We start from the raw sequence: 26,299 nt of genomic DNA on the forward strand, positions 1-26,299 counted from the left end.
GCTAGTTACAGAACTGCTCACCATACCCCCCAACTCATATATGGCTCCCAGCCCCGCAGAAGAATCTAAAGGACAGGAAAAGCTGTTCTAAATGGGGGTAAGAAGAAAAACATTACAAGACGGTGCCTACTGGGGTGGCTGGAAGATAGGTCATGATTTGCTGACCTTGATCCTACATGGCCTGCTGGTGTCTCCAAGGACATTATTTGTCTTTGTGAGCAGAGAAGTGAAGAAATTCAGAGAAGAAACACTTCTAGATCAGCACAAAGTTTATTAGCCACTTCTGCTCAGAAGGGCCTCTTTCTGGACAGGACTATTCCTCTAACATACCAGCCAGAAAACAGCCACATGTTCAGGGCCTTTCATTACATCTCAAGTTATACTAGAAACACATCTTAGAGCAAAGGCAGTTGTCCTGGGGCTCCCTGGGAATGACTAATGTGTGAGGTTGTCCAGAGCCCCATGATAAATTCTCAAGGTTCTAAGTTCCAGGAACCTGGTCTTTGCCCAGGTCCACACCCAAGGAATAGAAACTCTTTCAGATAAGCAATATATTGTACAAAAGAATGAATGGTTATCTTAACAGAGAAATATCTAAGACCCAGGGCTTCTCTTCCTCTGTGAAAATACCAAATTCCATCTAATACTATAAAAAGTGATCTCTAAATTCTCAGCCACCCGATGATCCCTGGCCTCCAAGAGTGATTCGTCTCCTAAGCACTGAGGAAGTGAGACTAGACAGAATAAATTATTGTGCAAAGCTTCAGAGGCATATTAGACTGGCAGGATCATTTTAGGGGAAGGAATGGGTGTGGCCAGCTTGGGGGGGCGGTGGGGGAGACTGGCAAGCAGAGGAGGCTTATCTCCTATTCCCTTCTTCTGAGGGGAGCTGCACATAGTGGGCTGAAGTAGAAAGCTCTGTCTCTGCAGGAAACAAAGGAATTTAGGACTTGAATCAGGTGTGAGGGGAAGAAGGAAGGAAAAGGTTATTGTAGACATGAAAGAACCAAAAGAGAGAAATGGAATCCTATCTCATGTCTCTGTTCCCTACTGATGGCCAATGCTAGTGGGCACCACTACGTTAGCCTTACCAACTATTCAAATGTTGACATCCTCCCATACTGGAAAGAAGCCACTCCAAGTGCCTGAGCCATCTAAGTACCTCCTAACTGTGCTGGCCTACCCTCAGAACTCCTATACCTCCCCAAACAGCAGCTGGCCTCAAAGATCCTGGTTAGAGCCATGGCTAACATCTATTCTGATTCACTGGGGCCCCTTCCTTACCCATAGTATGCCTTTATTTCCCACTCCAAAACCCAGAGTTATCCAGCTTAGAATGGATTTTCCATCTTTGGAGAACAACATCATGTGTGGGGTAGGAGGGACAAAAGATACAGCAAGAACAGAGGAAATGTCGCTTCTAGTAGTCAGAAGGAATCAAGGGCCCGTCCGTGCAGAAATGGCTGGGATGGAAAGTGTAAGCCTCGTCCACAGTGTTCTGTCCAGCAAACAGTGGGTCACCATTTAGCATGATTTCTTCAATCTTCATACTGTTTCTGAAGACTAGGTAGTCCAAAGAAAGAAATCAGACACTGATCTTAGGTAAAGAGTTCCCAACCCAGCAGGGAAAATGAGGGAGGATGGCAGTGGAGGCCTGAACAAGGCCTGAGGAGGCACTTAGGGGAAGCAGGAGGCATGTAAGTTTCCTAATAAAAGGAATCACAAAGAAATGAGCCTCCCTCCAATAAGGAGCTTAGCGTTCGGCCTTGCCTATAATGGGTAAGGGAGGACAGGTGGTAAAGGGAATGTGTCCTCTCTTCCCCAGCCCCATCTCATCACTTACTTTCCATTTCCTCGGTGTTCAAGTGTCTCAGATCATGGGGCAAATCTGGCTCTGGCACTGCCTGTGATGCGGGGTCTAGAATAGGCTCCAGCTTCAGCTCTGGTCCCACGTCTGGCTCTGACACTCTTCGTGCCACATCCAGTGCGGGCTCCAGCAGGGGCTCCAGGGCTGGCCCCAGATTCAGTCCTGCCTCCAGCAGTGGCTCTAACTCCAGGCCTGGCTCTAGCTGTAGCAGTGGGGCCAGTCCTGACTCCAGCTCAAATGACTCCGCTTCTGGCTCCAGCTTAAGGTCCGGTGGTTGCTGCAGCTCATCAACCTGTCTGGATACGGCAGTACAGACAAAGGGGCAGGGCTTGGATGGTTCGGTGAAGTGGGGAATGGCAGAGCAGGCAGACACTGTCTCTCTAGGCTACAAGGCAACAGAGCGGGGACGCGTGGCTGGCTCAGCCAGTGAAGCAGCTGACTCTTGATTTTGGCTCTGGTCAGGATCTCAGGTTTGTGAGACTGAACCCCGAGGCAGGCTCCACGCTCAGTGGGGAGTCTGCTTGAGATTTTCTCTCTGCCTCTCCCTCTACCCCTCTGCCCCACGCTCACTTGCTCTTTCTCTCTAAAATAAATAAATAAAATCGAAGAAGAAAGAAGAAAGAAGAAGAAGAAAGAAAATAGAAGAAAGGAGGAGGAGGAGGAGGAAGAGTAGGGGGAACAGAGCAACAGAGCAGAGGGCTTAAGAGTGCAGGCGTCGGAATCAGGTTTGCCAGAGTTTGACTCCTATCGTTTATTAGCTGCGTGATCTTTAGCCTTCTGAGCCTCAGATACAGCATGGATAAAACGGCAACACCACCGCCTATCAACACTCGAGAGGCAGTAGGATGGTTAAAAGCAGGACTTTGGAATCTGGCAGACCTGGATCATTTATCAGCCATGTGCCTCAGGCATGCCACCTCACCACACTGAACCTCAGCTTCTGCAGCTAAGAAGGAGTCATACCCAAGTCAGCCTCACGGGACTATTATGGAGATTCGAAAAATAAGAAACTAAACACAAACATTTAGTCCCATACCTGCCACATAATAAACTTTTATTAAATGTGGCTGTTATCACTTACTTGGATGGGTTCTCAAAAGAATTCAATAAAATGAAAAAATCTGTTATTAAAAAAAGCATCTAGTACCATGCTTCATGTAGACGCCTGCGACCGTCAGTGATGATGATGATTATTAGCAGGGACACCCCGTAGAAGTAACCTAAGGGTGGCAGCAGAACACTAGAGAGGAAAGAGGCTGGCAGAACCAGAAAAAAGGCCTAGAGGCTGCAGAGTATGGGTCATCAGCAGAGAAGGCCGGCGAGGTGATGTGAGCAGGGTTGGGTCGGTACATCAGCCAACAAGGGTTAGGGAGGGTGGGCGAAAAATGCATCTCTCACCTGTTAGAGACCACAATGAGCTTCTGTCTCAGGTACTTCCTCTGTTCTTCGAGGTTAACTGTGGGCACATACGCAGGAGGACAGGGAGGTCAGCGGGCTGGACATGTAGCCCAAGGACCCCTCGTGCAAACGGTCCTGATAATCAGGTCTCCCTACTAACGAGCAGTGTCCCAGGCACAAATCTTTTCACTTCTCTGGCTATCAGTTTTTCCACGTCTGGAAGAAAGGAGTCAGATTTGTGGAATCCCTGCCATCTTCCGGTGACGTATGTCAAGGATTCTCACCTTTCTCCTGGTAGTAGCGCCCGAAAGCCTCATCCCGGGGTATCCGGGGGTAGAGGAAGCACAGTGGGTTCTCGGGGATGTTCTCGTCCGTGAGCAGCTGGTAGTGGCGAATGATTTTGGTCAGCGGGAGAGACTGCAGCACTTCCTTGGTGAAGGGCTGCACAGAGTAGATGAGCACCCTATCTGTAGAATGGAAGTGGGAACAGGCAGGCCTGAAAGAAGGGGCTGGGCCTGGGACGTCCCCGCCCCGGCTGTCCAACCCCAAGCCCGCGGTGAGATTCGGGACAGGGCCAGGGAAGCCAAGGGCCGGCCGAGGGACAGGCAGGACAGGCTGTGGGAACGTCTGGGCAGAGCAGCTGACCATCGTCCTGGTGTTCCACCCAGGAGCAGGTAATGCCTCCTTCCGACGTCTCGCTGAAGCGCAGCAGGAAGGTGCCGGAAATGGTCTTCTTCAGCAGCTTGCGCTCCTGGCTGCGGCTCACAAAGCCCATGATGCGTCTGAAACACCGAGAGCTGCTGTGAGGCTGTCCCGCCTCCCTGCTCTCCTGCCTGCACGGGCGCGGCCGGCTCCTGGGCCTCGCTCTTGGCCTAGTCACGTCATCGTACGGACAGTGTCCACCTTCCAGAGCTGGAGGAGGACAAGGCGTCAGCGAGGTCACACAGCCGAAAAGCACCTTGTAAGAGGCAACGGCTGTACCAATGAGCAGGCAGTGTCGTCGGCGGGGGGGGGGGGGGGGGGGGGGGGGGGGGGGGGGGGGCACAGGCCTGCAGTCAGACAGGCCTGGGTTTGAATCCCAACTGTGCCCATTGGGTGAATTCTTTCACCTCTCTGCGACTCAGCGTGGCTGTAAGGATTACACGACAGCATTCATAAAGAGCGCCCAGAGGCTCTGGAGCATGGCAGGTGCCGGACACACGCGGGCTAGGGCTATTTTCGCAAATGGGAGGCTGTGTGACCTTGCAACTCGCACCAGTGTTTGCTCTCTCCCGTTCTGCCACATGAGGGCGCACGGGGTCTGCTCTCAAGCCCAGAAAGGCAGAAAGGTAGGGGTGGGGAGAGGGAGGCTGACCAAGGCCTTACCCGTCATTCCAGAGATCCTTCAGGTGGTCATGCACCAGCTCCAGGATTTTGTCTAACCATGTCCAGAATGGTAGCTTGCCAGGAGGGCTCTCTCGCTGCAGGAGGAATGGAAATGCACGAAGAAATGTGGAGTTGCCCAAAGTGAGCAGAAGGAGTACAGAGGGGAAGGACTAGTGTTTGCATAGGGGCTAGATCTAGCCGCAAGGGATGCAGGGAGTTACCTTAGTGAAGTCAGCCCAGGATAACGATGCACCCTCAGTCCTAGAGTTCTGCCCTGCGGGCAGAGAGACAGTTCAAATACTGGAAGGGGGAAAGGCCAGGGTCCCTGGAATAGATAGGACAGAGGGCTGGGGAGACGACGGCTAGGGAAAGGCTGAGAGGAAAGGAGGTCTGTACCAAACAGCTTGTTCCTCAGCATGCTCAGCTGGTCTGGATCAAGGCCTCGGCCAACATAGGAGGAGAACTGCCAACTGAGAGCAGGGCCGAGCAAGCTCCAGGGGGCCCTGGGGGGGTTGGAGAAGAACTGCTGATTCTGCAAGGGGGGAAGAGGGCAGAACGGCTCAGAAGGAGCGCCCTCATACCAAGCTTCCACACCCCTCCTGGGCATCCCTCACTGTCGGCCCCACCTCCTACCTGGGGGTTTGAGCTAAGCAGATTGAACCAAAGAACCGAGGCCCAGGCAATGGAGACTTGGCTCATGTTAGATATAATCACCACAGGGAGGGTGTCCGTCTGAAGAGAAAACAGGAGTCAGAGGAGGGACGTGATGTTTCCAGCTTTGACAGGGGCAAAGGGGGAGAACTTCCCACATTGAGAGGCTTCTATTTAACCCCTCCTTAATGTCTTCTGCCAAAGCTGCTTCATCTCTCCCTGCCCTCCATTTTCACTCACTCTCAGCTCCTGCTTCAGACCCTGGTAGGTGTAGTTGAGTGTAATGCCGATGACGTGCAGTTCCTCTGTCACGCCCAGCATTCCCTAGGATGGCCGAAGACACAACGGTCAGAGGGCCCTTTGGCCAGTTCCTCCCACCCCCAATCCTCTGTGCAGGTCTCACCTTATTGCAGCCCTTTCCTGAGCCACCTGAACGTTGCTCCACCAGAGTCTGTGAGTTGAGAGAAGGAGAGCAAAATGCCAGAGTGGAGACCCCAGGGTCCTTGGAACCCCCTATTTTACCTCAAGACTTCCCAAGGCCTGGGAACTTCCCTCAGCCTGTTCCACTGGACCAGAGCTTAAGCTACTAGCCCTTCTTACCAGATAGCCGAAGTCCCAAATCAAGCCCTGACTCTGCCCCTTCTCTGGGGTCAAAGTTTTCTGGTTTGAGGTTAGAATGTTGAACTTCCGGAAGCTATTCCAGGAGGAAGAAGATATATGGAGAATAGGAGGAGAGTTACTCTAACAACTCAGCAGGAAAAACAACAAAATTTCCACTTCATTTCAGACCTCCCCTTCTCCCTTCGTCCATACCCCAACCAAATCAACCTCCTCCTCGTCTGTGCCCCCGTGTGGTCGTGCAGTCCATGCAGTGCACAAATGTTTGCAGCACCCTTGTCAGATACCTACCCTTGTGACTGAGGAGGATTCCTGAAAAGACATTAAAAAAAAAATCATTGGGAAGCACAATAGTGTAGAAGTTAGGAATTTAGTCTTTAGGATCAGACAGACCTGGGTTCAAACCCAGATCTGTGCTCACTAGCCATGTGGCCTTGCACAAGAGACACAATCTCTCTGGGCTTGTTTCTTCATTTGAATGGTGCAACTGATAATAGCTAACTCACGGGGTTCCCATGACAAATGAGCACTTGACAAACTGCATGTCATATAGTACTCAACAAAATCGAGGAGTTATTACTTCTGAGGTAGGAATGGAGGGGTAAGAACACAGCCCCCAGGCCCTATGGTGAAGAGTGTGTGTCTCCTCAGCCCCAGCAGCCCATGCCCGGCCACCCTGTGGCTGCATGGGCCCCAGCTTACCTGTCAATGGAGACTTCTGCAGTTAGTGACTCACTGCCTTCCTGGAGTCTCACGAGCAGCCTAGGGAGAAGGGGGGGTGGATAGCGGAAAGCGCTCAGCCTCAATCTCCTGGATAGATCAGATGTTTGCAAAAGCAAAGGTAAGAGATTAGAAGAGGTAGGTGGGGAAGAAGAAGAAGAGGAAGAGGAAGAGGAAGAAGAAGAGGAAGAAGAAGAAGAAGAGGAGGTGGGTGGGTTGAGGAGAAAAGAGAGAAGACAGGAGCGGAAAGATCTGTAAAGCGAGAGAGCAAACAGTAGTACCAGGACTGGAAAAAGGAAGCAGGGATGAGTTCTGAAATGCCAACCTTGCTTGGACAGTAAACTTGCTCCCAGTCTTGAGGATGAGGGGTCGATGGGGAGTTTGGGGCATGCAGGGCTGGGTTTCTACCACAAAGGCCCTGCAGAGAGAGATGGCAGAGAGAATATATAGCTCAGTCCCTGTAAGAATGGCTCATCTCGCTCCTTCCTTCCCTCCCAGGAGGGCCTGCCCTGGCTTCCAGACCTCTGGAGCAGGTGCTGCAGCAACTCCGTGACCTGGGCCTTCCGCAGGTCCACCCCGGTGGTCAGAGGGTCATCCTTATAGCTAACCAGGCGACTCAATCCCCCCAGCTCCTTCAACAGCTGACGCAGGTGAAACAACAGCCTGGCTCCAGCTGTGAACCTGGGTGATAGGATTCCAGAGAGAGAGAGAACTGATGAGTTTCCCAGTGGCCCCGGGAAGCTCCAGAAGCTCCCCTTTAACTACGTATGCAGAGGCAGAACTGATTGGGACAAAAAAAGAACCCAGGAAGCATATGAAAGATTATGCAACATGACTCATAATCCAAGAAATAAAAATCAAAGCCACTTTCACAGACAAAACTGGTGAAAGATTTATTTCTATAATGAAGCTACTTTTCATATGACTCTTAGTATGTACTATTATTCCAAGTACTTAATGTATTTAATCCTCGTAACAACCCTGTGAGGTAGCTACGATGATTAGCCCCATTTTACAGATAATTAAACTCAAGTAGAGAAAGGTTAAGTGACTCACTACAGGTCACAGAACCAGTACGGAGTGAGCTGTAGCTGATCTGGGTAGCCTGGCTGCACAATCTGTAGTTTTTTAAGTAGGCTCCACACCCAGGGTGGGGCTCGAACTCATGACCCCGAGATTGAGAGTCACATGCCCTTCCGACTGAGCCAGCCATAACACTTTTAACTTCTGACCTTTACTGTCTCTGTAACAAAAAGTAATAATAATAGGCAATGTGGTGACAGGAAGCCAATCATAGTACATATCAGCAAATAGACTGGGATAGCAATTTGGAACTATCTTTTAAAAAGCCTCAAAAAACATGCACACAATTTGCAGTATTCCTTTTTTTTTTTTTTTAAAGTAGGCTCCACGCCCAGCATGGAGCCCAACATGGGTCTTGAACTCACAACCCTGAGATCAAGACCTGAGCTGAGATCAAGAGTTGGACACAGCCACCCTGGTGCCCCTGCAGTATTCCATTTCTAAGCTGTGTCCTAAGGAAATAATCAAACAGCAACTATTAAAAATAATCATATAGACTCAACTGTTTTTAAATTTATTCATTTATTTAAGTCATCTCTACACCCAACGTAGAGCTCAAACTCACAACCCTGAGATCAAGAGTCACACACTCCACGAACCGAGCCAGCCAGCCCCAGGCTCAAATTTTTAACTTGGAAAAAATATCCCAAAATATTAAATTTTTAAAAATCACAAGATAGTACATATATGACTTTTGTTTAAAATAAATGTATAGGGGTACCGGGGCAGCTAAGTCAGTTAAGCATCTGCTTTCAGCTCAGGTCATAATCCTGAAGTCCTGGGATCGAGTCCCACATTGGGCTCCCTGCTAAGCGGGTAGTCTGTTTCTCCCTCTTCCTCTGCTGCTCCCCCTGCTTGTGCTCTCTCGCTCTCGCTCTCAAATAAGTAAATAAAATCTTTTTTAAAAAGATAAAATATACATTTGGGGCGCCCAGCTGGCTCAGTCAGTGGAACATGTGACTCTTGATCTTAGGGTTGTAAGTTCGAGCCCCATGTTGGGTGTAGCAATTACTTAAAAATAAAATCTTTAAAATAGATGTATAGATGTATATTTATGTATATGCATAGGGAAAATCTAAAAAAATGTATTCAAAAGCCCTAATGAGTACCCCTGCATGATCAGGTTATGCAGATGGGCAGTTTTTACTTTCTTTTAGGTTGTCCGAATTTTCTTTTTCCAATTGGGACACATATTTATAATCAGAAAAATCAATAAAGCTTTTTTTTTTTAAAAGATTATTTATTTATTTATTTCACAGAGATAGACAGCCAGCGAGAGGGGGAACACAAGCAGGGGGAGTGGAAGAGGAAGAAGCAGGCTCCCAGCAGAGGACCCTGATGTGGGACTCGATCCCGGAACGCCGGGATCACGACCTGAGCCGAAGGCAGATGCCTAATGNAGGCAGATGCCTAATGACTGTGCTTCCCAGGCGCCCCTCTTTTTTTTTTTTTTTTTTTTAAAGATTTTATTTATTTATTTTAGAGAGAAGAGGGGGAGGGAAAAGGAGGGGGAAAGAATCTCAAGCAGACTCCACACTGAGTGGACAACCCCACACAGGGTTCAATCCCATGACCCCAAGACCATGACCTGCCCCAAACCAAGAGTTGGATGCTTAACCCGACTGATTTTGGCTCAGGTCACGATCTCAGGGTCCGGGGATGGAGCCCCATGTTGGGCTCTACGCTCAGTGGGGAGTCTGCTTCTCGCCCTCTCACTCTGCCCCTTCCTCCCTCCCCCTCTCATACTCTCTCAAATAAATAAATAAATAAATAAAATCTTTAAAAACAAAACAAGGGATGCCTGGACGGCTCAGCTGGTTAAGAGTCTGCCTTCAGGGGCGCCTGGGTGGCACAGCGGTTAAGCGTCTGCCTTCGGCTCAGGGCGTGATCCCGGCGTTATGGGATCGAGCCCCACATCAGGCTCCTCTGCTATGAGCCTGCTTCTTCCTCTCCCACTCCCCCTGCTTGTGTTCCCTCTCTCGCTGGCTGTCTCTATCTCTGTCAAATAAATAAAAAAAAAAAAAAAATCTTTAAAAAAAAAAAAAAAAAAAGAGTCTGCTTTCAGCTCAGGTCATGACCCCGTGGTCCTGGGATCGAGTCCCGCATGTGCTCCTTGCTCAGAGGGGAGCCTGCTTCTCCCTCTGCCTGCGGCCCCCCTGCTTGTGCTCGCTCTCTCTCTCTGACAAATAAATAAATAAAATCTTTAAAAAAAATAAAAACAAAACAAACAATGAAACACAGTAACGCCACCAAAAAGAAAAGGTATATCCTTTAACCCAGGAATACCACTTCTTTTTTTTTTTTTTAAGATTTATTTATTCGGCAGAGATAGAGACAGCCAGCGAGAGAGGGAACACAAGCAGGGGGAGTGGGAGAGGAAGAAGCAGGCCCACAGTGGAGGAGCCCGATGTGGGGCTCGACCCCAGAACGCCAGGATCACGCCCTGAGCCGAAGGCAGACGCCTAACCTCTGTGCCACCCAGGCGCCCCAGGAATACCACTTCTGAGAACTTGTATCACAGACATAACGAGGGATATAAATAAAGATGTAGCTAAGAGGATAGTTCCTGCAGCACTGTGCAAAACGGCAAGAAAGCGGGGCACCCAGCTAGCTCAGCCAGATGAGCCCACAATTCTTGATCCCAGGGTTGTGAGTTTGAGCCCCACATTAGGTGCAGAGATTGTTTAAATAAATAAATAAACTTAAAAAAAAAATCCAATCCCAGCTTGCAAGATGGTGGGTGAAAAAAGCTGAGAAGCCGGATACTAAGGAGAAGAAACCTGGAATCAAGAAGGCTGATGCTGGTGGCAAGATTAAGAAGGGTAACCTCAAGGCTAAAACGCCAAAGAAAGGGAAGCCCCACTGAAGCCAAAACCCTGTCCTAGTCGGAGGGATTGGCAGATATTTCCCATCGGCTAGGTATTCCACAAAGGCCACGTACAACAGGAAGTATTCAGCAGCTAAATCCAGAGTTGAAAAGAAAAAGGAGAAAGTTCTTGCTACTGTCACAAAATAAACCGGTGGTGACAAGAATGGTGGTACATGAGTGGTTAAACTTCACAAAATGTCTAGGTATTATCCTACTGAAGATGTGGCCTGAAAGCTATTGAGCCACAGAGGAAAGAATACCCTTTCAGTCAGCATGTGAGAAAACTGCAAGCTAGCGTCACTCCTGGCACCATTTTTTAAAAAATAAGATTTTATTTATTTACTTGAGAGAGAGAGAGAGAGCATGAGCAGGGAGAAGGGCAGAGGGAGAGGAAGAAGGAGAAGCTGAGCAGGAAACCCCATGCAGGGCTCGATCCCAGGACCCTGAGATCATGATCTGAGCGGAAGGCAGGCACTTAATCGACCGGGCCACCCAGGCGCTCCTCCTGGCACCACTGTGATCAACCTCACTGGGCTCCACAGAGGCAAGAGAATGGTTTTCCTGAAGCATCTGAGCAGTGGCTTGCTACTTGTGACTGGACCTCTGGTCCTCAGTCGAGTTCCTCTATGTAGAACACACCAGAAATCTGTCATTCCCACCTCCACCAAAATTGCTATCAGCAGTATGAAAATTCCCAAGCATCTCACTAATGCTTACTTCTAGAAGAACTGATGTAAACCCAGACACCGGGAAGGTCTCCGACAGGGAGAAAGAGAAAAGTGAGATTACAGAGTACAGCAAGGTTGATCAGAAAGCTGTGACTCGCAAATTCTGCCAAAACTCAAATCTGTTCCTCAGCTTCAGGGCTACCTCCGCTCCATGTTTTCTCCCACAAATGGAGTTTATCCTCACAAACTGGTGTTCTACACTTCTTACAAAGAACCTAATAACTGACCCATTCCACCCCCCCCCAAGAAAAGAAAGAAAAGAAATAAAACACTTGGGGGAAAAAAACTCCCTGAAATATTTGTTGAATATATACAATGGAATTCTCAGCCATAAAAAGAATAAAGTCTTGCCATTTGCAATGACGTGGATGGAGCCAGAGGGTAGTATGCTAAGCGAGATAAGTCAGTCAGAGAAAGACAAATACCATATGATTTCACTCATGTGTGGAACTTAAGAAACGAAACAGACAGAGGCATACCAGAAAACAGACTCTTAAATGATAGAGAACAAACTGAGGGCTGCTGGAGGGGAGGTAGGTGGGGAGAGGGGCTAAATGGGTGATGGGCACTAAGGAGGACATTTGTTGTGATGAGCACTGGGTGTTGTATGTAAGTGATGAATACCTAACTTCTACTCCTGAAACTATGTTAACTAACCCAGAACTTAAAAAAAAAAAAAATCTTAGAAAAAAATTTAAAAATTAAAAATAGCAAGATATCTCTAGTAGGCCATAATTTGCCAACCCCTATACAAATGATGGATCTGTTTGCAACTGCAAGTTAAATAGTGATTCTGTCACTAAGCCCTACAGACCTGTTTTCAATGTACCTGAACGTTGTTATGATTCATTCTTAATAGTTTACTTTTTATTTATTTATTTTTAAGATTTTTATTTATTTATTTGACAGAGACAGAGAAAGAGGGGGAGAGAGAGCACAAGCAGGGGGAGCAGCAGAGGGAGAGGGAGAAGCAGACTCCCCGTGGAGCAGGGAGGCCAACACAGGGCGCAATCCCAGGACCTGAGCTGAAGGCAGACGATTAACTGACTGACCCATCCAGGTGCCCCAATAATTTACTTTTTAAAATATTATTTATTTAATTTTTTAAAAAAGTAAACTCTACCCCCAATATGGGGCTTGAACTCATGACCCCAAGATTAAGAGTTGCATGCTCTACCAACTGAGCCAGCCAGGCACCCCCATTTTTAATAAATTATATTGAATTTTCTCATTAGAAAATATTTAAAACAGTAGGTATTCTAAGTATTGAAAGACATACTAGTTACTTTTTCCACATTACAAAAAAATTAATATAAAAGAGCTTACTAAAAAAATAGCAAGAAATTAAAAAACCTAAATGTCCAAAAATAGGAGTTCATTAACTAAATTATGTTATCTCCATATAGGGAACTATGGAGCAACCATTAAAAATAACATGGGTATGGGACACCTGGGTGGCTCAGCTGGTTAAGCGCTGACTCTTAATTTCAGCTCAGGTCGTGATCTCAGGGTAGTGAGTTCAAGCCCCACACTGGGTTCATGCTGGGCTTGGAGCCTACTTAGACAAACAAACCAACAAACCCCAAATCATGGGTAGGGGTGCCTGGCTAGCTCAGGTGGTAGAGCACGCGACTCTCGATCTCGTGGTGGTGAGTTTGAGCCCAACGTTAGGTGTAGAGTTTACTTAATAAATAAATAGTCTTAAAAAAAAAAGAAACATCAGCCTGTCTTATTTAAAATAAATAAATAAATATGGGTGCCTGGGGGGCTCAGTTAGTTGAGCATCTGCCTTTGGCTCAGGTCATGATCCTAGGGTCCTGGGATCGAGCCCCACATAGGGCTCCCTGCTCAGTGGGGAGTCTGCTTCTCTCCCTCTCTCTGCTCCTCCCACCCCTGCTCACGCACTCTCTCTCTCAAATACTAAAATCCTTTAAAAAATTTTTAAAAATAAATGAATAAAAATAAATAACATGGGTAAATACTGTAACGCACTGCTAAGTTAAAAAGCAAAAACCACAGTTCTCAAAACAGTACAAAAATACGATTCAATTTTTGTATAATATTACAGTAGCGACATCTGGGTAGTAAGATAATAGGTAATGGTCATTCTTTTTTTCTGACATTATAGTCATTACAGTTAAAAAAAAAAAAAAAGTAGAAGGGCACCTGGGTAGCTCAGCTGGCTAAGCAGCTGGCTTGGATCTCGGCTCATATCATCATCTCAGGGTCTTGGGATCTAGCCCTGTGTCGGGCTCCATACTCAGTGGGGAATCTGCTTAATGATTCTCTCTCCCTCTCCTTCTGTCCCCCCCTCTCTAAAATAAATAAATAAATCTTTAAAAATATATATATATATATATATTTATTGGATGATTAAAAAGGAAGGAGAAACCACCTTGTGGATTAATCCATTCCTTTCACCAAAGCAAAGACTGGGCTTTGGGTTCCCTGCGTGGTAAGAATGAAGAGAGAGTCACTGTAGTCAGACAAGGGAGGGAGCTGGGATCATTTTGGGAGCAGAGAGCAAGGACAGCAATAGCTCTTGCCTGGAGAGGCAATTCATTACAAGAATGAGAAAATTCATTACAATTCACAGTTTACAACTTATAAAGCACAGCGGGGTGGCTGGGACAGGGCTGGGCGGGAGGTGCCCCTTACCACTTCTCCAGCTGTTCCAACCCTGCATCCAGAGGGGCTCCAATGCAGGCTTTCTGCTGCTGGACTTTCCATTCCTCCAACTTGGGCAGCAGTAGCTCAACGAGGGTCGTTAATTGGCCTAGCAAGGCTTTGGTGGTGTCCAGCACCTCCTAAGAAAGACATAAAATGAGTGCTGAGCACTTCTCACCATCACCCTCCACCACCCAACCGGGGAGGAAGAGACAAAGTAGCCAGGGCTAAGAGGCCAGGGCCCCCGCATGCCTCATTTTCCCCAGTTCCCTGCTGCCCACTCCCTGTCTGCCTCCCACCTTTCTCCTTTTGTCCAGCTCATTGAGTGTCTCCTGCAGAAGCTGCCGCTGTCTCGTCTGATGGGGGTCTAAAGAGAGTGTCTTCACTGGATGGCAGAAGTAGGAGCTCAGACCTAGGGCTCCTTCCCTTCTCCACCCTGACCAGGACCTCAGTCAGAGTCAGGTGGGGGGAAGTTTGAAGGGAGAAGGGGAACCGAGCAAAGCAGAGGCACCTCTGGCCCCTCGGGCAAATTCTGAATGGTCATGCTGGCACCAAAAGCCCACTCAATCTGCTAAGCCAGTTTTCCATGCATCTCACCCAACACACAGCAGCTGTCCCTCAGCCACACCTCCAGCTCAACCTCCATCACACACGCTGGCACTTTTAGCTTTGCACGGCAGCGGGACTGTAGCCAGCGCAGTGTAGCAGCCAGAGATTACTGCTTACGGGGGCTTGTCACTTCTCCTCTCTTCCACCCTTGGCCTCCTAGCAGGCACCTGTCTTTCTCCCACTCCTTGGTGTGCTTGCTTCCTACCTTGGGCCTGGGTCTTATACCGGAAGCAGAAGACATCCTGCTGGTCTTTCAGCTGGGAGATGGATTTCACCAGCACCTGTACAGGGGATAAGACCCGGATGAGGCTGCTTCTGTGGGAGGCGGCAGGCTGAGCCCTACCCACCCTGACTCTTTCCACATCCACTAACCTCCATCATAGTCTTTAATTCCAGTATCCGGGATTCAATTTCATGCTGCTGGCTCTCCACGGGTGCTTCGAGGGCTGGCTCTCCTTGCTCCTGAAATAAGAGACTCTGAGCACATTTCAATTCTGACCTTTCTTTCTTTTTTTTTTTTTTTTTCCAAAGATTTTTATTTATTTATTTGAGAGAGATAGAGACAGCCAGCGAGAGAGGGAACACAAGCAGGGGGAGTGGGAGAGGAAGAAGCAGGCTCACAGCAGAGGAGCCTGACGTGGGGCTCGATCCCATAACGCCGGGATCACGCTGTGAGCCGAAGGCAGACGCTTAACCGCTGTGCCACCCAGGCGCCCCCAATTCTGACCTTTCATCCCTGAAATCCAGGCCTGCAATTATATCACAGGATGTGGGGGGATCCTGTTCTGAGACAAATTTCCTGAGTCCTTTCCATAGTCACTCTACTCCAGGAGCTTTCAAAATCACTATAAATTGTTCTTACCAACTGAGCCCTCTGGGCCTGGATCAGAATTCTTTTTTCTTCCAGAAGGAGATTAAAGATCATCTCAGCCAACTGGGTAGGGCCCTGGGGAAAGGCCTGCAGTAGGAAGAGAAAGAACTGATTGAACTCAACTGTCTTCAATGATCTAGCCCTCCAGACCTTCCCCACCAGTGACCCCAGTTCTTCCCCCTCCTTCGGAGTCCCTAGCCCTTCCCCTCTTCACCACTGGTACCCCAGAACCCAGCCTCTCCCCAACAGGGTCATCTAGACTTTGCCTTTCTCTCTGCCAGTGATCCCCCAAGTCCAGACCTCGTCCTCCCTTTCCCCAGATCTGCCCCCACCTCTTCACCTCTCCAGGTCCTACTCCATAACCTAAACCATATTCCTCTACGCTCAGTTCCCTTTCTATTCAGCTTCTTGCCTATTCCTGGCTCCTCCAAGTACCTGAACGTCCCGAGAGAATTTTCGCAAGTTGTGCTGTAGTAACAAGAGATCAGGGTCCTGGCTGCAGCGGCCACACTCGTTGTTCAGTTGGTCCAAGAAGTGGAAGAACAGCACGGTAGCCTTGGAATCATCATTGCCCAGTGCAGCCTCCTGCCTGGGGACCAGGGATTAGTATCTCTGCAGGGTTGCTACTGTCTTTCGAGGCCTTCTAACCCCTCCCTGCCCTTGGTGTCTCCAGGATCCTGGGGGCTCAGAAGAAACTACTTTCCTCATCCCACCCGCACCCACCTTCCTGAGGCACTCACCAGTTCTGGTCTTCAATCCAGACAGCTAAGCACTGTCGAATGTCCATTGGCAGGAGGCTCTCTGAGTACAGCTGGTGCAGCTGATCCTGAAATGGGTTGCTGAGATTCTGCAACATCTCCCACTGCGCCATTTGGGATCTGAGTCTGAAGGATGTAGGCTCCCAACCAGAAATTTTGCTGGACTAAATCATCTACAGTCTCATGACTGTTTATCACTACAATACAAATTTTTAATTATACAGGTAAGAAAAAAATACAAACACACACACACAAATTAAAGCTACACTGACCCCACTCCCAATCTTGGTCCCTTCCCCTTCTCTCCACAGGTAACCAGTATTATCAGTTTGGTTCACATTCTTCCAGAGAGTACTATCTAAGAGCTCCAACATGTGGGCCTTTTTGTTTTAATGATAATTTTCAAACACACACCAAGTAATGTGACTAATACAAGAATCATCCATGTACCCATCACTCAGCTTCACTAAACAATATTTCCACCATCTTTGTTTCATCTATCACCCTCAATGAATTTATTTTAGATTTATTTGTTTGTGTTTGTAATCACTTATGGTGGAGCATTTCAAGATCGTAAGTGGGTGATAAATATTTATTTCAGCATGACCCCTGCTGGCCGCAAAGCTTTATCAAGGGCTGACACCTCTTTTGAGATAGGTATACCTTATAATCTGCTCTCCATATAGGAAGGAGGAACTCCATTCTAGATATTTAAATACCGTGCAAGGGGTCACTCAATCCCTAAGACTGGGATACTTTTAAGACCTCTATTGACCTCTGATTCTTCATGTAGAATATCAAATTTGTGAAAGACCCGGAAATGTCTTTTTTTTTTTTTCCACTGGGGAGGGGTTGGGCAAAGAAAGCAAAGGTGTTTGTTTTTTCACCGTGAAATTTCACTCAAAACTCATTTTTGCCTGTCACCAAGTAGGCTGGGCTAAGAATCTTTCTTCTTCTTTCCCCGCCCCCTGCCATCTGTCTGTTTAGGAAATGAAAACTTATTCTTGCTGCAGCCTGAACCTAACAGAAAAGATTTACATACATCTGTGGTCTAAAAAGTGTCACATGATCTTATTACAAATGAAAGAAAAATGCGTGGGGTGGGAGAGATTCTCTTCCACCAGTATGAATAATCATGGCATGTTTTTCTACTTCTTTGAAGTAGAAACACGGGGAGGAAAGGACTAGCCAGGAGCTCCTATTTTTCATTTTAATCCTTTTACTAGTGCTTGGCTTTTTAAACTATGCACCTGTACTGCTTTAAAAAAAAAAACAAAAAACAAAGGAGACGCTCCACTTCTCAAAGAACGAATCTCGGCTAGTATTAAAAGAGCAAGGTGGCAGGTTAACCCTGAGGTTTAAATGTAAAAAAGCAAAACAACAAAACCCATGGTCTTTCCAAATAGATCCCAAACACGAGGTTTAGTTAAAGGCTGTAACACTTACTTTTTTTCCAGCTATCCCTCACTCCCTTAGGTATTTATTTTGTGCTCAATCTGCTTTTCGGAAAAGAATTGCATTTTTTATGTGACCTCAGGCAAATAGTTTCACCTTTCTATCCCTTATACCTTTTTTTTTTTTTAAAGATTTTATTTATTTATGTGACAGAGAGACAGCCAGCGAGAGAGGGAACACAGCAGGGGAGAGGGAGAGGAAGAAGCAGGCTCCCAGCGGAGGAGCCCGATGTGGGACTCGATCCCCCAACGCCGGGATCACGCCCTGAGCCGAAAGCGACGCTTAACGACTCGCTACCCAGGCGCCCCTGTCCCTTATACTTAACATAACAATGAAGTGAAATCGTATCTACCTGTAGACACCGGGTTTTTTTTTTTGGTGAGAATCAAAATTAAGACCGGAAGGTAAACGCATTGGCTAAGTAGTTACCGTAGGCTGCCGGGGATTTGGGAAGATGGGTTGGAGAGCTGGGCTGGAGGGGGAGATTCGGTTATGCAGCAGACGACAGCTGGGGACGAAGTTTACCACTACGGGGCATACCCCCGGGGCCTGCCGTCTTTCCCAGGTAGGAACTCGCGCCTGCACCCAGACCCCCGCGCGCCCCCTCTGGGCCCGTACCTGGTAAGGGTCTCAATCCCCGCTCTCTCCAGCGGCTCTGGGTAAGGCTTCCGACCGCAATACCTCCTGCACCCGCACTCGCGCTCCGCCCTCGGCTTCGGCCCGCCCCTCGGATCCGCCCCTTGTAGCTGATGGGCTGGGGCGGACGGTTGAACCCGGGAGCTCGCCATTCGTTGCCTGGCAACCCCGACGCTGGCTGCCATTCAAGCGCCGAAACCACACCTCCAGCTCCAGCGATTGGTGGGATAGCTCAACTACCCTGTCCGCGGAGGGAGGAGTCCGATTAATGGAATAGCCGGGGACTGTAACAGCTGATTTCCGAGAACCCGCGCCATAGGACGGAAACCGAGATTAGCCCAGGGCACTGCAGGCTCTGAGAGCTCCATGAGAGATGGGACACTTTGGGATAGGAAAGGACGAGCTGTAGTCATAATATTTTTTGTATATTTTGTAGTCATAAATATTTTTGATGGTACGTTGCTAAGAATTTGAGGTTCATTTTATCGTTTTTAATTGCCACAAAGCCCATCCAGCTGAAAAGGATTACCACTACTTCAGACGTTTTAAAAACTGAGCTTGGAGAAAAATTGTTACCGGTCAGCGATCACTGAGGCTCTTACAAGTGGAGCCTGGATTCAAATCCAAATCCTCGGACTCCAAACCCCAAACTTTAAAATTCCTCCATTTTACAGCACTGCCTTCCTCCTTGATAACAAACCAGAGATTTGGATTTTGAACATACACACATTACAGCTTGTCAAAATATTAGATTTATTCATTCTGTGATCACCACCTTTTATATCCCAAGACTGCCATTCCCAGGATCTAAGTCATAGCCATTAAATAAGCCCTGAACTAATTAGCGAGCTGAACCAACACTAAAAGGCCACGGTAGTTGTTTCTTCCAGGTCACTCACGTCTGAGGTCCCCCCCCAAACCCCCTGCTGATCTCTGGCAGAGCAGAGTTTGCCTCTTTCACATAGTAATACTGGATCAACTGCTCAATCCCAGCCTTCACTGCAGGCTTAAGTGCAACGTTGATTAGTAGTCCTGTGGGTCCTCCAGACAATCCAGCCATGGTCATCAGAAGGTCATAACCCATATCTATGACCCCATCTTGGCCTCGTTCCTTGGCCTTGACTGGACAGTTCTGAGCAGCATAATACAAAGCTGTGCCGAGATTGTAGTAGGTTTCCACTCCTGGAAACCACTGGAGTATATTGTGCACACCTCGCTCCTGCTCACAGTCATTGATAGGGAGGGAGCGTTCGGTCCGTTTGGGGCCTGGTTGCTCCCTGGCCAACAGCTGTAGAGCAGAGACCAGGGCATCCACTGAAACTGCCCTCCCTGGGCTTCTGCTTTTCTGAGCTCTTGAAGATGTTGGATGAGTTTCTGTGTAGCTTGTACACCCCCCTGGCGGTACAGCTGCAATTGCAGGGTCCAGACATCAGCCAGGCAACCAGCTTTCTCCAGGGCGATCACCAGTGGCAAGGCTACCAGGAACTTGGGTAGAGGAGCCATGTGGGTGAAGCCATGCAGGGACTTTGGGAGCAGTGTCTGGCAGGACAAGGGGTCTGAGGAAGGTGGCCAGGATCTCAAGGATGAGGGAATATTTGTCCGGTTTCCGTATGAAATGACATCCACAGGGAGCAGCAAGAGGTAGCAAAAAAGCAGCTCAACTTGTATCGTGATGGATCTGAGGCCACTCATGTCTGAAACAGAGTACACTGGAGAGGGGAGAAACCAGAAACATACAAACCATTTCCTTGAGGGCTGTGGTCTGAAAGGAGCCCATGACTCAGGGCACACCCCATCCATCATCTCCAAACTTCTGTTATTTTTAGGTAAAGGCCCAAGAATCAGGAAATGCAGCCTAATTGTTCCCACTTGGCCTTCCCCATCTTCCAGTCACCACAGACATCCTCTGCTTCATTTCCACCCATTTATAGGGGGCCCCAAATTCCCACAAAGTTCAGGCGCGAAGTGAGAATGTTTTGGTAAGTTTGGTTGCTCCTTGATCCAGTTCTGCCTCCTCCTCTGCCCCATGAAGAGAGGAGATATTTGCTTTTCCCCATAATCAGTAAGATGCAATCTCTGCAAATATTTGTCCATTTGTATTGGCTGCTCAAACCTTGTCCCGTTGTCACACATTGACCTCAACACCTAAGACCCTGTTCCTTGGCATTTCCTACACGTTCCTGTCACTTTTCCACTCTAGCTCATGATATGAGCTAGGAGACCCAGAGTTAGGAGAGATTAGATATCTGTGATTCTCTCTCTCATTGTATCTCTTTTCAGTTTAAGAATTAAGTTAGTGAGCTACAGCATTTAGTTGAGGATTTAGTACAGGGTGGATGAATGAGAAAACGGTCAAATCACCTCTCATGCTTAGTACATATTACACACACAGTATATGATGACTGAAAGAAAAGACAAAAATAAAAATAAATAAAAAAGAAAGAAAGAAAGAAAAAGAAAAAGAAAAAGAAAAATGGAATAAGAGGGGCCGGGAACTACTAAGTGGAGAGGTTCAAGGCTAACACCAGTCATGTGTTTTAGCACTGGCATGAAATAAAGTACATCTGTCCTGAGCAATCTTCTACATTTCTTTTTCTTTTTTTTAAAGATTTCATTTATTTGAGAGAGAGAGAGCGCATAGGAGCAGGAGAGAGGGGCAGAGGGAGAGGGGGAAGCAGACTCTGCTGAGCAGGGAGTCCAACGCAGGGCTCAGTCCCAGGACCCCTGGGATCATGACCTGAGCCGAAGGCAGATGCTTAACCGACTGGGCCACCCAGGCGTCCCTGGTCTTCTACATTTCTAACTACTTACTATGTCCCATCCTTGAGCAAAGTCCTGAGAAGAGAGACTTGTTGCCTAAGTGGCATTGAATATCTGCAGTAAATCTAGACAAATTCCTTAACGAATCTCTCCATTAAGCACTCCCAAATAACTGTGGAACGTTTGATAAATTATCATCACCATCTGTAGACCCTGAGAGGTTCTTAACTTCGAGGTTTCTTCAGCTTTTTGCCCAATTCTTCCTCACACTCCCAGCACTCATTCCTGCAGCTCTAGGGGATACTGACCTCGGCAGCACGGCAGAGGGCTGGAGGACCCGGCACGCCCATGGGTGTATTCGCCACCGGCAATACAGTCCTCAGGGTAAACAGCTGTTAGGTTCATCCAAGCTTCCCTGCAGGCCCCCCCAGATCCCTCCGAGTGACCTTAGTATTGCCAATGCTTTTCTCCTCATTGTGCTCTCCTCTCATGGGGGGGGGGCAGTTTCAGTGATGTCCATCCCTCCCACCCTAACAAGCTGAAGCTGCAGAGCGTGGGCCTCAGTCGGGTGACCAGCCTCCTCCGGGGCCACCCCCAGAGCTGAGTTGGATAGGTACTCAGGCAGAGGGGCTAAGGAGGGGGCAGTGTGCAAGAGATCTGGGCAGGTCTTGGGATCTGGAAGAGGGACCTGGCTGGAGAGTGTGTTTGGAGGATGGCCAGTTTTTATGAAAGATGGCTGGAGGTTCAGGGCCCCTTTCTGGGCATTTCTTGGAGAGACAGCCAATGGGGACAGCAAGACACAGCAAAGGGATGCCTGGCTGGCCCAGTCGGTAGAGCATGAGACTCTTGATCTCAGGGCTGTAAGTTCGAGCCTTTTTAAGATTTTTTAAAATCTTAAAAAAAAAAAAAAAAAAAAAGAGCAAAAGAGCAGCACAGCCTGGCTCATGGTGGGTCAGCAGGAACAGCTCACAGAAAACAGGAAAGAAGTAGTGGTCGGGGTGGGAAGTGGGGAAAGGCTTGGGATAAACAGACACCAAGACCACTCAGAGCTAAGAAGTGGCTCTACCCTTGGGAACTTCAGTTACCCTGGAAATAGCTTCGCCCCCACCCTTACAAACTGTGGGCAGTTCTCACCTGCTCCAGAAAGAAACAAGCCGGAGGAACAAGATGGCCCAAACCCGTCCTTTCCTCGGTGCTTCTCTAATCTGAATGACAACTTCCTAGGGCTCACCTTCTCTACACCCCAGCCAAAAAAAGTTGGCCCTTCTGAAAACAGTGCAGGACAGATGTTCACAAATATTTATCCACCTCTTCCTGGCTCAGGCTTTTCCCCCTCACCTTTGCCCCATGCTGACAAAAGGGCCATCGCCCTTTGTGGCTAACTGCGCTTCCTGCCTCATATCCCTGTCACCCTAAGGATTTCTCTAGACCTGAACCTAGATCAGGAAAAATTCCCCAGTCTCTTCTGGGGAAGCAGGGAGGCAAAAGGCAGGAATGCCAATGATTTCTGGACAGGAGGCCCCAAAACAGTTCTCATTCAATGTACTTAGCAGGTAGAAAAATGAGAAAATAGAATCTACCGGCAAGTCAGATCGAATCAGAGTGACTTTTATTTTTGTCGTGTTATCCCAGCACAATACCCTAGTTAAACACATTCATTACCCTGATAGCGCCCCTTTCTAAGCCTGTATCAGTGCAGGAATTGATCTTCATTTCTCATTTCCAGGGGTCTAGATAAGGGGTTCCCTCGTCTGGGAAACAGTGAACGATGGCATATGGTGCCTCCTAAAAACTGGTGCAAACATCCCATCATTTTGCCATACAGGTTCCTCACTGGTGCTATAACCTATCTCTGGCAGATGGCCAAAGGCATTAGGCTAATCAACAAATCCCAGGTTCCTTCTCCTATCTTACTCCTCTCAGTCCCGGGAGGGGCCCTACAGAGCAAAAAGAAATGGGGGGGGGGGGAGAAAAAAGTTTTCTAGAACAAGAGGAATAAGTCTTCAGGGAGCTACTGGGACACAATCCTAAAATTGGGAGAAGGAAGAACGGGATCTAGAGACATCCAGCGCTGCTGCCTGAAATTCCTGCACTCTAAATCCACAGAGCACCTCAAGGCTCAGGGAAGTTTTTGGGTCCTGTCAGATTTTCCCACTTTTTCTTTTTTAAGATTTTTTTTTTTTAAGATTTTTTTATTTATTTATTTGACAGAGATAGAGACAGCCAGTGAGAGAGGGAACACAAGCAGGGGGAGTGGGAGAGGGAAGCAGGCTCATAGCAGAGGAGCCTGATGTGGGGGCTCGATCCCACAACGCCGGGATCACGCCCTGAGCTGAAGGCAGACGCTTAACCGCTGTGCCACCCAGGCGCCCCTCTTTTTTAAGATTTTGTTTATTTATTTGACAGAGAGAGAGACAGCCAGTGAGAGAGGGAACACAAGCAGGGGGAGTGGGGGAGGAAGAAGCAGGCTCCCAGCCGAGCAGGGAGCCTGATGCGGGGCTCGATCTCAGGACTCCGGGATCACGCCCTGAGCCGAAGGCAGACGCTTAATGACTGAGCCACCCACGCGCCCCAGATCCTCCCACTTCTGACTCAAGTTCGCCCTCAATAACCGGGCCTATCTTTACATCCAGTCTGCCAGTCAGCATCACCACCCCCCTCAATATGAAAGTGCTTTTTGGTTGAAATTCCTCCAATTTCCAACTCTGGTGCCTTGGGAGTGACAGGGGAGAGAGAAAAGAATGCGTAAATATGGTAGGGGCAGGAAAAGTGGTGATGGGTTTTTCTCCAGGACCAAGGAGAAAAATGACAGAAGGATGAAGACAAAAGCAGATCCCCCAGTCACACTCCCTACCTTTGCTCCTGTCCTTTTCTTCCACCTGTTCCTCATCAATTCCCATCAGTTATCAGCTGAATTTTTTGGTTGTTGTTTCAATTAGTAGAGGTATTTTTTTTAGTAGTTTATTTTTATTTTTTGTTCTTTTAAAAAGATTTTATTTATTTGAGAGAGTGAGGGAGAGCACAAGCAGGGGGAGCAGCAGGCAGAGGGAGAAGCAGGCTCCCCGCGGAGCAAGGAGCCCAAAGTGGGACTCGATCCCAGGGTCCTGGGATCATGATCTGAGCCAAAGGCAGATGCTTAACTGACTGAGCCACCCAGGCGTTCCAGTAGTTCATTTTTTAGAGTAGTTTTAGGTTTACAGGAAAATTGAGTATTAAATACAGGCCCCAAATACTAAAATATTTCCTGTATTAACATCTTACATTAGTGTGGTACATTTGATTACTATATTAAAGTTATTTATCTCATTATGTATTATTATTATTACCCAAGTCCCTAGTTTACATTAGGGTTTAATTCTCTGCATTCTATAGTTCTCTGGGTTTTAGGAAATATATAATGTCACACATTTACCTTTACGGTACCATACAGAGTACTTTTCACTGCCCTAAAAATCTTGGGTGCTGTTTTAGCTACCATTCCCTATCGGCCTGGTCTCTCCTGAAACAGGAGGCATCAAACTTAACGCCATCAGCCCCCTAGAGCAGTGCGGCTGGTACGTACATACTCAACAGAGAGCAGTCCCGCTATTCTCCCGTAGGGACACCAGGGCTCCTCTCCTTTTGCTGGCTTACGGATGGCCCCCAGGGCTTGTGCTTAACACTCCTCACCAGGCCATTGCTCTCCAGAGACCTCAGGTTCCAGCTCTGGCTGAAACTTTCCTCTGAGTGACTTGAAGAATCCTCTAACTTGGGGTGCCTGGCTGGTCAGGTGGTAGAGCATGTGACTCCAGATCTTGAGGTTGTGTAAGTTTAGGCCCCATGCTGGGTGTTTACAGATTACTTAAAAATAAAATCTTAGGGGAGCCTGGGTGGCACAGTCGTTAAGCATCTACCTTCGGCTCAGGGCATGATTCCAGCGTTCTGGGATCGAGCCCATCAGGCTCCTGTGCTGGGAGCCTGCTTCTTCCTCTCCCACTCCCCCTGCTTGTGTTCCCTCTCTCGCTGGCTGTCTCTCTCTCTGTCAAATAAATAAATAAAATCTTAAAAAAATAAAAAATAAAATAAATAAAATCTTAAAAAAAAAAAAAAAAAGAACCTTCTAACTTTCTTGGGCTTCAGCTTGCCTGGATTCCACAGGAAGTTTTCCTGGCATCAAAGAAGTTGAAAATGGCAGCAAAGAGAAAAGAACCAGCCTCCAGATCAGCACATTGTTAGTATTAACAGCTACCTTGTGCTTACCACTGCACTGGTGAAGATCTGCTAGCGCTGGGACCCTTACTAATATCGCTTTCTTCACCTACATATGGCTGGTCTTTAGCAAGCACTCTAGTTAACGCCCAATGCCCAGAATGGCGACTCTACAGGAGGCACTGAATACAGGTACGTATTAACTGGATATAGTAATAAATGCACCTTTGGGACCTAAAGGTGAATTAGACATAATCCTTTCATGGAGCTCACAGTCTAACGGCAAAAAGAACCAACCAGATGAAACACTGTAAGGCTGGCACTTTATCAGGGGAATAAACAAATCCCAGCTAGAAAAGTGATTGCTTGTGGTTTGAGGTTCCAAGAGTGACAAAGACTGCATCACAAAAGCAAGCACATTTGAGCTGATTCTAGAAGGATGAGATAGGAGTTAGATAGAGCCCACCAGCAGAGGGACTGTCATAATCAACAGTCTGGTGCAGGAAAAGGCCTGCTCTGTGAGCAAAATAGTCTGAGGGGCTGGGGCGCATGACTGGCTCAGTCAGTAGAGCATGAGACTCTTAATTTCAGGGTTATAAGTTTGAGCCCCGTGTTGGATGTGGAGATTACTTAAAAAAAAAAAAATCTTAAAAAATGAAGTTGGGGAGGGCAACAGTGTGAAATGCGGGCACGGTGACGGCAGCTGAAGCTGCAAAGACTTGCCGAGATGAGGCGTGCTATCCTGGATCCAGACTCTGTCCCGAAAGAAACGGAAGACCATCAAATGCTCTTGAGCAGGGCAATGACATGATCGGAACCACATTCTAAAAGGCATTCTGCAGGGAGAATAAAACAAGAATGAAGGGGAAGAGGAGACTAGGACGAGGAATCTTAGTGGGTCAGCTACGGTAGGTCTCAAGGTCAGAAATGAGGAGCGGGTACTCTGGGGGTAGAACCAATGTATCATGTGACTCACTCTCTTAAACTCTTTTGGCAACAGCTGCAGTTCAACCTTTTATTTGCCCTATGAACCTGGGTGGCAGAATTTAAGGGAGA

At 47.8% G+C, this 26,299-nt stretch overlaps 2 protein-coding genes and 1 pseudogene across 3 annotated transcripts; 1 reads left to right on the forward strand and 2 right to left on the reverse strand.

Annotated features, from left to right (window-relative positions):
* Positions 1-251: 251 nt before the first annotated feature.
* STAT2 (signal transducer and activator of transcription 2) lies at positions 252-18,431 on the reverse strand. 2 transcript variants are annotated; one of them, XM_011220722.3, is made up of 24 exons: positions 18,278-18,431; positions 16,187-16,401; positions 15,882-16,035; positions 15,438-15,533; positions 14,948-15,037; positions 14,781-14,856; positions 14,266-14,333; positions 13,958-14,106; positions 7,142-7,300; positions 6,945-7,037; positions 6,602-6,661; positions 6,191-6,211; positions 5,882-5,975; positions 5,685-5,732; positions 5,522-5,605; positions 5,264-5,362; positions 5,027-5,162; positions 4,852-4,904; positions 4,631-4,725; positions 3,911-4,047; positions 3,550-3,732; positions 3,266-3,323; positions 1,844-2,163; positions 252-1,563 (listed from the first exon to the last, which is right to left on the reverse strand). In XM_011220722.3, exons 2-24 carry the CDS (start codon positions 16,315-16,317, stop codon positions 1,421-1,423), a joined length of 2,547 nt encoding a protein of 848 aa, XP_011219024.1. In that variant the 5' UTR covers positions 16,318-16,401; positions 18,278-18,431; the 3' UTR covers positions 252-1,420. The 2 variants fall into 2 exon arrangements, with proteins under 2 accessions (XP_011219024.1, XP_002916034.1); XM_002915988.4 differs by having other exon boundaries at positions 14,266-14,351.
* LOC109489102 lies at positions 11,028-11,525 on the forward strand (annotated as a pseudogene).
* Positions 18,432-19,024: 593 nt separating the features above from the next.
* Positions 19,025-23,303, reverse strand: APOF (apolipoprotein F). The gene is given in 4 exon segments (XM_034644353.1): positions 19,025-19,214; positions 19,217-19,648; positions 19,651-20,004; positions 22,190-23,303. Coding segments are annotated over 3 exon segments (828 nt in total). The 5' UTR covers positions 19,988-20,004; positions 22,190-23,303; the 3' UTR covers positions 19,025-19,155.
* Between the last annotated feature and the right edge of the window lie 2,996 nt (positions 23,304-26,299).

Source organism: Ailuropoda melanoleuca, chromosome 15 (genome assembly GCF_002007445.2).
Source record: "Ailuropoda melanoleuca isolate Jingjing chromosome 15, ASM200744v2, whole genome shotgun sequence".
Taxonomy (NCBI): Eukaryota; Metazoa; Chordata; class Mammalia; order Carnivora; family Ursidae; genus Ailuropoda; species Ailuropoda melanoleuca.